Here is a 13698-nt window from a genome sequence, read left to right as displayed (position 1 = left end):
TCACGTTCTTCCTTTTCCCTCCTCTTGTACACCCATGTGTTCAACAGCCTTTATCAAACACGGTTCTAACTCGACTCAAGTAAAAGGAGCCACCGATGTACAAACCTGCCGATACCTAATGAAAGTGAGGAGCTGCGTTTACGTGGACAGACTACCATCAACAAAAAATGGGCTCCCTCGTGCACCATCTCCTTGGTCCCAAATTTAAGAGGAAAAAAGTGCATCCGGTAGACGTAAGTAAGCCAAATAAACAAAAAAATAAAACCCATTAGTAACCAGGATCTTCACCGAAAGTTAAAGACCGCTGAAACCTAAACTACCAGAAGACCAGGGTTCCGAGCTCTCTGTTACGGTGCAAATTACCTTTATAAGGAGCCGTTCACTACCTCCTATTCCCACATTTAGAAAGGAGTCCTATTCTAGCAGGTTTGCCAGGCAAGGCAATCACGACTCTAAAACTTGTATTAATTACTAAATGGTTCAGCATTTGTAGTCATTTCAAGATACATAATACTAAGTTTCCTTAACCATGAAAAAGTCCTATTAGATATACATTATACCTTGTTTAGACTCTAAACTTTTTTTTCCCATGGAGATATCAAGAGCCGCCAAAATTATGGACAACTGAAAAACTAAATGCTAAAGCAAACACGCAGAAGGAAAGAGTTTGGGTAGCAGAAAAAGGGGAGACAGGGAGCAGAAAGTAAAAACTTCAGGCCAAAGAAAGCAAGAACACCTGGCAGCCTGCCACAGCATAGTTTCCAAGAGTACATCAACACTTACCCTGCAATGAACAGGAGGCACATGAAAATGTCTAGCAGCTGTAAACACTGAATTCACCACGACCTCACTATCCCTACTAGGGTTATACGCATAGAGAATCTTTGCGGTAGGGTGACCCAGGAACCTAGGATGGGAACAAGGAGAAAAAAACCAATGGATTGTGTGGTCATTAATATGGCCATCCACCCACCCATATATATGTATATACTTTAAACCCAGAAAGCTGTTGATGTTCATTAAAGCTAAAAGCAACAATGATTAAATCCTGCTATTACTAGAACATTTAATTCACAAGTCAAAAACTTTTAAAAGAATCCTTTCTTTTACAAGACACTTATGCCAACCAATGGTAACACCTCACTGACTTGGACGTTAGAAGAATTCAACCTGCAGAGGCCATTAAATGCGTGCAAATACAGAGTAGGAATGAGGACCTCGCCTGATGGGGCTCTAACTCAAATGAAAATAGGTTTAGATAAGAAAATGGACTCACAGAAAAACCCAGTCTTCTCAGAGTTTCTTCTCTCAGTAATAAGTTTAAAGAGGCTTTTGGGGGAACGGATTTCAACTCACAAAGAGACTTTATCAAGTCTCATGAAAGGAAAACTTAATTGTTGCTAAAGACCATTCTTCTGAGAAGAACGCAAACTCAACAGCACTTTCTAGAGCTTGTTCTTATCTGTTTAAATCATGAGTCGTTTAGAAAATTCTAATGAAAGCTTTGGCTCCTCCCTCCACAAACAGACACACCCAAAAGTTTTAGCCACCATTTCAAAACATTTACGTGCTCAGGTGAGAAGGTCTGTTTTCCAGCGAGCACCCTCCCTGAGGAGGACGCTCAGGCTGACCTTTCCTTCCTCCTCTTTTCCACCCACAAGGCTAGCGAAGGAACTGCAAAGGAACAGAGCAACCTCTGGCCCACCTACCTGCCGTGTTCCCTGGAATCATTTACCTCTGATTCCTAGCAGTTGAGTCACGTTGTTAGACACAGAGAGCCACAAAAATTTCACTGAAGCCATCTCTCCAGTTTTAATGTCCTCAGTAGCAGGGACCCAAGTATATAGCTCTCTTTAATATGTAAGAAGTAAAACTATATTCTATATGAAAAATTCATCTACTTTAGGGGCGCCTGAGTGGCACAGTGGTTAAGCGTCTGCCTTCGGCTCAGGGTGTGATCCCGGCGTTATGGGATCGAGCCCCGCATCAGGCTCCTCCGCTAGGAGTCTGCTTCTTCCTCTCCCACTCCCCCTGCTTGTGTTCCCTCTCTCGCTGGCTGTCTCTATCTCTGTCAAATAAATAAATAAAATCTTAAAAAAAAAAATTCATCTACTTTATACTTGTATTTTTCTGATTTTATTCTGATTTCTCTGTGCTATCTTAGGTACAAAGGGATTTCCAAAGTACTGTATCACCACCATCAAATCCCTCACATTCCTCTTTCAGCTTTTCCTCCTACTTTTTTTTTTTTTTTTTTTTAAGGAGGATCCATGTCCAGCGCAGAGGCCAATGCGGGGTTTGAACTCATGACCCTCAGATCAAGACCTGAGCTTATATAAAAATTCAGATGATTAACCAACTGAGCCACCCAGGAGCCAGCCCATACCTCCTCCTTTTAATCACAAGTCTTAACTGAAAGTTTAATACAGCCAATGTGTATTTTAAAAAATAAGTCCTTTATACCCAGTTATAAATAAAATACACACTAATGTGATCAAAACCTAGATTTTTTTTTTATTTTTAGTTTTATAGTGTTCTTACCTAATACAACTAAAATTTTGTTACACTACCATAAAGGGTCACCTCAGAGGGCCCTGCCTTGGACTACTGGGTTCACATTTGCCTTTTACCTCCATCAAGTTAAATAAAGACTTCCATCGTTTTAGGTTGTAGGTAAATAATACGACTCAATCAGCAGAGTTATTACTACTTATCTCAAAGCTTTATATCCCATTCATATCACTGGCATACAAGAGTTTTAGTTTAAAAATATACAGATGTTTCCCAAACAAAAACACTTTAGAAAATCAGACTCCAAACTGCAATTCTACAGAACCCAGTGACTGCATCCACCAGACCTAACACAGACCTAGTTACCACCGTGCTATTTTTATTCTATTTTTTAATTCTATTTTTAAAAGTGTTATGAGGATAAGAATTTCCTTCACTAGTGACAACTGGAAGATACTCTATTAATTTAATACTACAAAAGAATGATTAAAATCTCTTTCGAATGATTAGCACTTTTAATCTCTGCACCAGTGGAATATTAACCCTTATAATAAGCCTTAAGAAGTGGGCAGAGGGCAGGTGAATAACATGGTACTGATTCTGCACCCCCGAGGGAAACCAAAGCTATGAAAAGGGATAGGGTTTGCCCAAGGTCAACTTCAAAATAAACAAATAGCCAACCTGAACAAGGGCAGTGAAGAGATCAGCAGGAGAACTCTCGGCCTGAAGTTTGAATCTAATGCCTATAAATTAGACCATCTGCTAAAAAGTAAGGAAAAACTTGACTAATTTTAGTAGTATTCTGGGGTGCCTGGGTGGTTAAGTCGGTTAAGCATCTGCCTTCAGCTCAGGTCATGATCCCGGGGACCTGGGATCGAGTCCCATGTCAGGCTTCCTGCTCAGTGGGGAGCCGGCTTCTCCCTCTGCCCCTCACCCTCTCGTGTGTGCAATCTCTCTAATAAATAAATAAGATCTTAAAAAAAAAAAAGGAGTGTTCTAATTTACACTACCATTTGTTCTTACTGAGATTTTTTAAAAACTTTAGCAAAAATAATTTATTCCCATAATCATATCCTAGAGCTCACTTATAAAATAAAATAGCATGATTATATGCTGGCTTAGAAATCAGAAGACTTATTCTGTCACTTCTAGTGAAATGCCCTTGGGCAAAATACATTACTGCTCAGCAACAAATTCATGAGCATCTGTCGTCCATGCTCAAGTATAGAGATATTTGAAAATGACACACACGCAACTCTGTCTCGCAGATAATACCTGCCCCCACTACTCCACTATCCTTCCAGGATTCATAGAAGACTCACCTGACAAGAGACATGATTGTATTTTGAGAACTATAAAGTACTACATAAACAAAACTGAATCACCCAAAGGTGAGTCAAGTCTGAAGTGTGGTAACCTTTGCAAATAAAACATTTTAAACAGTTGCTTTTCAGCCTGCCTCCAGTTATCGGGACCAGAAACGGATGCATAAAGCTAATTAACATTTGTGGCCAAGACATCCATCCATCCTTGTGCACCGATCACAGGACTTTCATCTTACTGAAGAATGTATATGTCACAGCCAGAATCCTACGAACTGGAGTTGCTACCCTCACTTAACTGTACTTACTACTATCCATCTTCTTATAGCTACCAATCTGTAATTGATATATTTTTTCTTTTTTCTCTTCCATATTTTTATTTAAATTTTGTTAGTTAACATACAGTTCAATGTTGTTGAATATATATTTTTAAAAGTGGGTCCTGCATTAAAACCTAAAATCTTGTAAAGTCAGCAGGCACCCCTCCCAATTTTCTCTTTTCTTCCTTTTACAGAATCTCCTTTAAAAGCTCAACAAGGTATTTTTACATTTATACTTCCTTCTCCTTCACTGCAGCTCTAATCTTTTGCTGATTGGACGGAAAGGGAGAGAAGGCAATCCAGCTGAGTCAAGGAGGGCACCCCAGGAGCCCACAGCTAGCTCACCCCAGATGCTCTCTCAGCACCACGCCTATCTCATTCACCGAACTCTTCCTGCAACTCAAAAAAGCTCGTGAAAATGATGTTCCAGGCTGTTGGAGCAAGCAGAGCTTTGACACCTGAAACACTTTCACTTCCATACTTGAAACTCTATGAATGAACTGTATGAACAAATCTTGAAACTGTCTCTCTTCAGTGCCCAGAGAGTCTGCATCCAGGGAGTTGAACACCTGAAGCTTCGAACTTCAACCACATTAAGTGTTACAGCTAACAAGAGTCCTTAAGTTCACCCCTGGGCGCAGCATTCCCAGATTAGTCCCTCAACCAACACTCAAGTCACGTTCCCTTCATCCTCGTGGTTCTGAACGTGATGCACTGTAAGTAATTACAGCTGATATGCTGTCTTCCCCACTTCACTTCTTGCCAAAGTCTTAATCATAGCAACTAACGTTTGCACAGTGCATAACAAAGCACGATAAGCAGTAAAGACAAGCAAATGAATCTAATGAAAAGAATTCAGAAATCATCAATATTTAGTGTTTTTCATTATAAAATAACCTAATTTGTTACAGAAAAACAGGGACTTAATATTGACTCTTATTAAATTCCAATCACTATAAAAGATTATAAGGTATATTTAATAAAAACTGAAGAAATGGCTAAAACAATCTTAAACTCTCCTTTTCACAAAAATATTCCTCTTAACAAGTCCCAGGGTCAATATTACTAATATTGTAGTAATTATACTACATACTTAATTACTAATACATTACTAATATTCCTAATATACTTATATTACTAATATTACTTATATTACTAATATACTTAAAACGTATTTAACATTTTATATATAGATATATAAGTACATTTAAATATATTGATATATTTTAAGTATACATAAATGATATCCTGAAAGCAAATAATCTAAATAAAACAAGTTATTAAAAATTATAAAGAAAAGATACTTACTGAATTCCAAAATCTAGAACTGACGGCTGAAAATGTAAGCCCTTTCCACTAAATAGTTTGTCGGAGAAGCTAAAAAAGAAAAGACAAGACATTAATTTTGTGTAGTTTTGAAATCTGAATTCTGAGTTAAGAGTATATACTTAGGTCAATGGCTCTCACAAGCTATAATTTTACTCCCTTATAGATGAGTTGAATTGGTTTTAAATGTAAAAATTGAATTATCAGAAGTATAATTCTACAGCTGCAAAAATTTAAGATACTTTTTGATTATGGTTAATATAACTTCATATCAAATGTACAGATTCTGTAAGCATTCAACAAAAATGGGGACACATTTAAGTTTTAATAGGCTTCATTTCTGGATGCATTTTGAATAACATGACTATTTTCGTAAACTCCGAATCAAGAAAAGACATACATGTAAGGTGGGTGCAGGTGAGGGGCTGGAGAGGGAAAGAGATTTGGCCTCTAAATTAGTTAGACTATTTGTAACAGGGAAAGGATGGAGAATATAGGCAGGGTTGTCCCCCAAGCCTGAAATCATCACCAAATCTGTACTTTTAAGAATAATCATTACATAAAACCTCACATGCAGGTCATATTTTTCTGCAGTTTTTAATCATTATGATGATTTTTCTTCAGAACCAAGACATAAATTAACATACCAAAAGCATACAAAGAATATAAAAGCAAAAACAGGTATGTATAACATTATAACATAATATACATACATACACATAAACGTACTTAAAGACATAAAATGCAAAGCATGTGTATATGTATGTGTGTGTGTATGTGTGATATCTACACCAAAAAACTATCAATGGTCATATGGCATTTTATTTTATTTTAATATTTATTTATTTGAGAGAGAGAGAACACACTCATGTGGTGGGGGAGGGGGAGACAGAGAGAGAGAATCTCAAGCAGACTCCATGCTGAGTGCAGAGTCCAATTCGGGGCCCAATCCCATGACCCTGAGATCATGACCTGAGCCAAAATCAAGAGTCCGATGCTTAACCGACTGAGCCACCCAGGCACCCGGGTCATATGACATTTTTAAAGCCATGTGTGGCTTTTATCCAAAATCCAAAAATATTTAACTGAAGAAGCCCCGAAATGCAACATGTGTAGCTATTTTCAAAGACTTCAGCAAGCTTTCCAAAATACAATCTTTCCATTGTCTCCTGCCACCACTTAGCACTCCACCAAACATGGTCCCAAGACTAGTCCAGGAGTGGACATCTGAGTTTCAGAGCTGCTGGCCAATAGAAGCTTTGTGACCTTCAGCAAGCCTGTCTCCCATTTTCCTTGAAGGTACAAACAACACAGAGACCAGAGAACCCCTCCGAAATCCTCATCTTATAGGGAGAATCCTGGCTGCAATCTTTCCTTCCTCCCTCCACTTTTCTAGCCCTATCTAAATCAAGGCGACAGCTCGGTCTCCGTCTGCCCAACTTCTGCCACTTCTCCACTTGTGCTGAACGTGAGCAGAGAAGAGGTATGCTGTTTACTGGTTTCCCTCTAACCCCAAAAGGCCAGGACTAACTCCATGACTTGTGTACAGAAAGGACACTAACACACCTGGTTGCCTCCAGAAATGTTTTGGAGAACCCCAGGAGGTGAGAGATGTAAAGAAGTGCCAACATCAGATTGAGCTGGCCAGGGCTCAGCATTCCAGAAGAAAAAGAAAACAGGCAACTTCACGTGCCAAAAATTATCTTAGAAAAGCCAGGCTACTGTATACAAAATAAGTAAAATAATTATAGTATCTTCCTGTCTTGTGCACTGAAAGTGGATTTATCATCAGATTTCACACCTAACTTCTGAACGAAGATAAGGTTTTAAGGATTTAAGCAATTCATTCAAGATCACATAGCTACTAAGAGAGCCAGAATTCCAATGCAGATATGTTGAGGTCAGAAACATGAAGCTGGTATGGAGTTCAGGCCTATCTAGGTTCACAGGACCTACCCAAGGAACCAAGGCAGCCTAGTGGCGGGGTGAGGGTTTGGGCTTCAGAGCGCAGACGAACTTAGATTCCAGGCCCAAGCTCACCACTCCCTAGTCCTGAGCAGGTCAATCACTTAACTTCTCCAAAGTCCCAGCTTTATTATCTTAAAATAAAGATGACAACAGTAACTACCATATAGTTATCCTGAGGTTGAAATGAAATAATAATGCCTTTGCTTCGTGGCTGGCACATAGTTAAAAGTGCAATAAATATTAGATCATGTCACTAAGAGGAAGACTGTCGCCCAACAAAAAAAGTAATGAGAGCAGATGGAGAAGCTAATTGAGCTCGAGTCAGAGCTGACCTGGGGATTTAAAAGCCCCAAAAGGGTAGCAGTAAATTATCTCTGAATAGAACAAATGAAATATAAACCTGGGCCATCTCATATCAGAACAGAGGTTTTTAAATCCTACAATCAGGAAGTTTTACAAACCCAACAAAAATCAGATATGTGAGGTCCAACTTAAAGCAATAAACCAGACATAGCCAGAATTTCTCTAACTTCAGAGAAAACTCTATTTTAATCTCATAATGGAGAAGTAAAATCATGTCAATAGTTCTTCCTAAAAGTCATAGAACAGATTCATTTTTCTCTTTGGTCAGTTTCAGCTCATTTGACTTAACATTTTGGAAAGGAGATCAAGTTACAAGGAGATTTAACAGCACTAAGTTAAAAAGTTAGTTCTCAAAGATAAAACCATCTTAGATGTAGGTACTGCCTGGGACAATACACAGGCACACATGCCCTCAAGTACTTGTTGAAGACTGAAGAGGGGGAAACGCTGCCGAAATTTAGCCAACTGTGGGCATCAACAACCATCCTCAAAAATCCGTGGCAGCTAAGAAATTATACTGTTTAAAGATGCCGAAGTTTTCGTTTCTAAATCAATGACATCAAAGTAACTAACTTAAGCCTTACGCGCTACAGCGGTGAGAGACAAAATTCCCTCCCTTTTCTCCTTTACTCAAAGGTCAGCATTAACCTTCTTGCACGTGCGCCCTTAATAATGTGAGTGCTTCTCTGATGTCACAGTTCACCTGGCCTCTTTCACTGTTAGGAGTCCCCTCATCTGGCCTAAAATAAACTCTGGCATCTTGTAAAAACAAATGATAAATTCATGCACGTATTTCTAATGTTCACCCCCCCCCCACCAGCAAGATAATTCTAAGGAAAAGCCCTTTATGAGAAGAGAGAAATAAAAGAGGAGCCACTTTGCTTCTCTAACAGAAGCACAGGGAGAGGAAATAGAGGTGACAGTAATGTGAGGTAAGGGGGCTCTTGTTTATATGGACCCTGCCCCATACATTCTCTTAGCCCTTCCGAAGACACCTGTCTTCCGCAGAGTTGACTCTTCCCTCAGCGTAGGACATGTGGACAAGGAATTCTACACATACTATTTGGAAAGAAAATCATTGCCTAAGATTATGTGACTTTTCCTCTTTATCTTCTTCTCTTTTTTCAGAAACTTCAGCTAACTTTTTTTTCTTTATATATAAAACAAAGAAACGGGGCGCCTGGGTGGCACAGTCGTTAAGCGTCTGCCTTCGGCTCAGGGCGTGATCCCGGCATTCTGGGATCGAGCCCCACATCAGGCTCCTCTGCTATGAGCCTGCTTCTTCCTCTCCCACTCCCCCTGCTTGTGTTCCCTCTCTCACTGGCTGTCTCTATCTCTGTCAAATAAATAAATAAAATCTTTAAAAAAGAAAAAAAATTAAAAAAAAAAAGAAAGAAACAGTTCTAAAAAGTGGGCAGTGCAAGAGAAAAGAAATTTCCATGGAAATGAGAAGACCTTGGTTCTGGTCCCAGGTCCGATAGGAGTTTCCTCTTTGGCAAACTGAAGGCCCTTACAGGAGAGTTCAGATGCCCAGACTCCGTATTCCTAGGAAAATTAAGTCTATCTGCCGATTTCAGACACACCCATTAAAGCATTTCAGTCCAGTGACTTCGATACGGATGTGAATTAACTATAACCAACTGTTCTGGCCATTCAGAAATCTGACCAAACACATCACTGCAAACGCAGTGCTCCACCTCTCTGGAATGAGCAACAGGGCCCAGGAACTGCAGATCCAGCCTCCACAGCTCGTGGCAAACACTCAGGAAGGACTGGCTGCCCTGGGGCAGGGGGCTAGCTCTAGGAAGATTCTCCCCTCAAGGTTATGATCCAGGAAGCCAGACAAGACTTGTAGGCCAACAAGCAAAACTCAAAGATCAAGAAAGTTCAAAGAGAGGAATAGAAATCTCTGAAAAAGTCAGGAAAAGCTTGGGGTTGGAGGTGGGAGGAGGCAGGGGCCTCAAGGAACAGTGACCTTGAATGGAAAACTGGAGAAAGGCCTCTTGAACGAAGCTAACAGCAGGAAGGAAGACACAAAGGCTAAGGGACGCACAGACCCCATCTGGGAACACCATCCGAGCAAGGAAAACACGCTGGACAGTTGGCCTGGTGGTTCTGAGTGGTGGAGTGCAGAGCATGGACAGTGAGGACAGGAGGGGGCAGACAGCGTGGCAGCCAACGATGAGGCCTTGCTGGAATGGGACACAAGCCCGACACGCGCCACAGTGCACCCTGACGCGAGTCTCATGCACTGTGGGTCTGTGCTGGGCCTTTACTCCTAAAGGAACCTGAAGGTTTAACCAGTTTCTGGAGAAGACTGCAGTGTTTCAGAACACGGCCGGCAGAGGCTGTTGCCGTCCTTTCTGAATAGGGAAAAAATAACTTTACCTCTGGCAGGGATTTGAGAAACAACGGTAAGCACCTTCAGGGAGGATGGAACTGTCTGGTTTTCCATATTCTTTTTTTTTTTTAAAGATTTTTTATTTATTTATTCGACAGAGATAGAGACAGCCAGCAAGAGAGGGAACACAAGCAGGGGGAGTGGGAGAGGAAGAAGCAGGCTCATAGCGGAGGAGCCTGATGTGGGGCTCGATCCCAGAACGCCGGGATCACGCCCTGAGCCGAAGGCAGACGCTTAACCACTGTGCCACCCAGGCGCCCCTGGTTTCCCATGTTCTTAAGTGGACTGATTCGGTCGGCCTCTTAAAGCTCCGGCATCTACAGCTCGCTGCCTTTTCCATGCAAACTCCTTCAATCCATCGAGAGAGGGCCGTGACCAGGCTTTAGCCACTGGCTGAGTACAAGGACAAGAGGACCGGCTTCCCACACCTTTCGCAAACCCTCTCGGCCTCAGAAAGGTAACAAAGGAGACCATGGCAAAATAACACTGCTATCTAGACTCTAAAGCATTCAAGGAAAGACCTGTTATACTATTGACCTACTTACTCGGCTGTTCTCCTTAGGAGAAGGGGAGCGCCCATCAGAGCCCAGTGCTGGGAATGCTGGAAAAGACCTACAAATTCCACAAAGGTAGGGATTCCTGCACTGTCGATCCCCTCGGACCTTGAATCAACAACAGGTATTTCCAGCTGCTATTCCCAGGCACCCGGGGGGATTTCAGTACTTCTGCTTTATACAGAACTGGGATGGATCCCTGCACAGAGAAAAGCAGCTCCTGCCTCGCGCAGTCCTGACTGAAGCCTGCCCACTCCAGAGCAAGACCTCCACAGGCTCCCACCAACAGTTAGCACAGACGCTGCCCTCCCGGCATTCGCCCCTGTGTTCCAACAATACCCAGCTTTAGCGTCCTCGGCGAAAAGGCCCAAACTGCATGATTGATGAAATAAGTTCTAGAACTACATGAGTTATAAAATTCCACATCGTAGTCTTAGTACTACAAGTTGCTTTCAGCTCTTACTCTTAACTTAAAAAATACTTCTTCCAGAAGTTTACGGAGGAAAAATATGATAGACACAAGCACATCTACTAAGGTTAGAACTGCCATTCTTTCTGGAAAACAACCACTTAACAATGAAGATAGAAACCAGTATTTTCATCCACTGAATTCCCAAAGTGGGGCGGGGGGAGGGGTGCAGGGGAGGAATCATTTGGTTGGACGTGATTTTCCTAGCTGCTTCTATTACAGAAAGCCTCAGACTTCAAGGTCAAAGCAAAGAAGAAAATCCTTGGAGCAATGACTACCAGCAGTGGTCTGTCAAAGGTGCTGTCACTCATAATGGGCTAGGTGCATGTTGATGGCCAGGACTTCCCAAGGCCAGGACAAAAGTCCTGCACTCCAGTCCATCCCTCGAGTGGCAAAGACGTTCTCCCAGTTCATACCACTGATGGATGAGCCGTTCCTTCTCTCAAAGACTAATGTCCCAAAGCCCCTTTCTGGATGGAACTTGGGCTGATTCCAGGCCCTGACCCGCTCTGCCCTCTCCGGGATTCTCAGCGTCCCCTCCTGCCGTCTTTCTCATCCACTCTGACACAGGAGAGACTCACGCTCCTATCACCTAAGAAGACCCTTTGACCTTCATCCCTTGAACTGTGGGCGAAAGTAACGACGACAGCAAGTACACTTAATTAGCACTTACAGTGTCCCAGGTGCCGTGCCCGGCACTATCCCCTGTAATCCTAAGAACCCTGTGTGGACACCATTATTATCCCACTTTCACACCCAAAGAAACCGATGTTTTGAGGGTTTAAACAATCAGCCAAAGCCCACTCCACTGCTGGGGGGCTGACCAGGAAGGAGCCCCTGTGCTACACTGCTCACACCCTTGTCCCTGGTGTCCTGCCCCCTCACTTTGCTGAGGTCATGAGTGAGGACACGCTGGGAAGGCAAGTGCTGAGGTTACTCAGTCTGCCCGCTGGCCCTTCTCCTGAAGTGCCCCTCCTTGGTTTCTAGGAAATCTTGCCCAGTCTCCCTCCTCCCTCTGTGCTGCTCCCTCTCATCTCCCTGTGAAGCTCCTCTCCCCAACATGACTGTCCCCTCAGCTCTCCCTAAAGCCTCACTCTGGCCAGGCACACCTACCCCCTAGTTTCAGCCATCACCCACTGGGTCATGCTTCCTATAAGGACATCTGTCATTTCTCCGTCCAGCATCCAAGTTTCCTTACTTTAACCACAGACTTCCCAGTGTCACCCCTCCTGGATTCTAAAAGGGCCAGTTACTAATTTTTCTAGCCCTGCTTGTTGTCAGGATGCCAGCATATGACCCGGACGTGGCCACATTCACCTGCCTGAAGCAGGGCACCAGGAGCCGGGGCCACGAGAGAGGAAAGAAAGTGGAGAAGCGTCCTGGGGATGAGTACAGCAGCCAGGCAGCGGGGCAGGCGTCAAGGACAGCAGTGTCCCCGGCACCTGCTTCCACGGCACAATCCTGTCTGTGGTCCTGTCTGCTATCCCCTCTTCCTTTGTTTTCTGAGCCTTAAGTCTTCCTAGAGATTCTGAGGGCTGCCCAACATCTTTTCAATAAATTCCTTTTCTGCTTAAATCAGCCAGAGCTGGTTTCTGTGGTTTGACTGATTCATTTCCCAAGACTGTGTATCTGTGGCCTAGAACCCTCTGCTGAGCTCCTGACTCGGGTTTCCAAATGTACCAGACGCCATCCCACAGATGGCCTACAGGCACATCCAAATGGAATCTGTGGTGGAGTCAACATCTCACTCAGATTCCCCACCACAGCACCACACACTAGAGCCCTCCCCCTCCAATCCACACTTTTGATTGCTGTGGTTTCAGTTACCTGCCATCAACCATGGTCCAGAAGCAGAAAATCCTTCTTCCGATATGTAGCCAGAAAGTCAATACTAGCCTGATGCTAGGTCCAAAAGCCTACAACATTCACTTCACTTCGTCTTGTGAGGTAGGCATTTTACATCTCACATCATCACAAGAAGGGTGAGTGCCATACAATAAGGTATTTTGAAAGAGATCACGTTCATATTTTATTACAGTATATTGTCATAATTGTTTTATTATTGTTGTTGTTAATCTGCTATTGGGCCTCCTTTATAACTTAAACTTTATCATAGGTATGTACGATTAGGACGAAAAACAGCACAGCTGATCCTTGAACAACACGGGTTTGAACTGCATGGGTCTACTTGTACATTAATTTTTTTCAATAAATATAGTACTGCAAATAAATTTTCTCTTGCTTACGATTTTGTTAACACTCTTCCCTCTAGCTTACTTTACAGTAAGAATACAGTATATGATACACAGAACCTACAAAATGTGTTAACAGTCTGTTTACATTATCAGTAAGGCTTCTGGTCAACAGCAGGCTATTTGTAGTGAAGTTTTGGGGGAGTCAAAAGTTACACGTGGATTTTCAACTGCGCAAGGAGTAAGTGCCCCCAGCCCCCTGTTGTTCCAAG

The 13698-nt window shown here is 42.4% G+C and overlaps 1 protein-coding gene and 1 long non-coding RNA gene across 6 annotated transcripts in view; one reads left to right on the top strand and one right to left on the bottom strand.

Moving 5' to 3' along the window:
• TMEM131L (transmembrane 131 like) overlaps positions 1-13698 on the bottom strand; it is a 154798-nt gene that overhangs the window by 71161 nt on the left and 69939 nt on the right. For all 4 annotated transcript variants that reach the window (XM_026499499.4, XM_026499500.4, XM_057310137.1 and 1 more), the window contains 2 exons: positions 5462-5530; positions 784-907 (listed from right to left, as the gene is read on the bottom strand). In XM_026499499.4, the coding sequence (XP_026355284.1) occupies positions 784-907; positions 5462-5530 (193 nt within the window). The remainder of the gene's footprint in view (positions 1-783; positions 908-5461; positions 5531-13698) is intronic.
• LOC123001096 (uncharacterized) lies at positions 3193-13465 on the top strand. Of its 2 annotated transcripts, XR_008958653.1 has the most exons (6): positions 3193-3280; positions 3780-3902; positions 4410-4869; positions 10310-10668; positions 10774-10840; positions 11457-13465. It is a non-coding gene; the product is annotated as an uncharacterized LOC123001096 (long non-coding RNA). The 2 variants fall into 2 exon arrangements; XR_006409655.2 differs by having other exon boundaries at positions 10774-12809.

This window comes from Ursus arctos, unplaced genomic scaffold (assembly GCF_023065955.2).
Source record: "Ursus arctos isolate Adak ecotype North America unplaced genomic scaffold, UrsArc2.0 scaffold_11, whole genome shotgun sequence".
Lineage (NCBI taxonomy): Eukaryota > Metazoa > Chordata > Mammalia > Carnivora > Ursidae > Ursus > Ursus arctos.
Note: the sequence above shows the minus strand (reverse complement) of the source record. Positions and strands in the feature narration are given on the sequence as shown.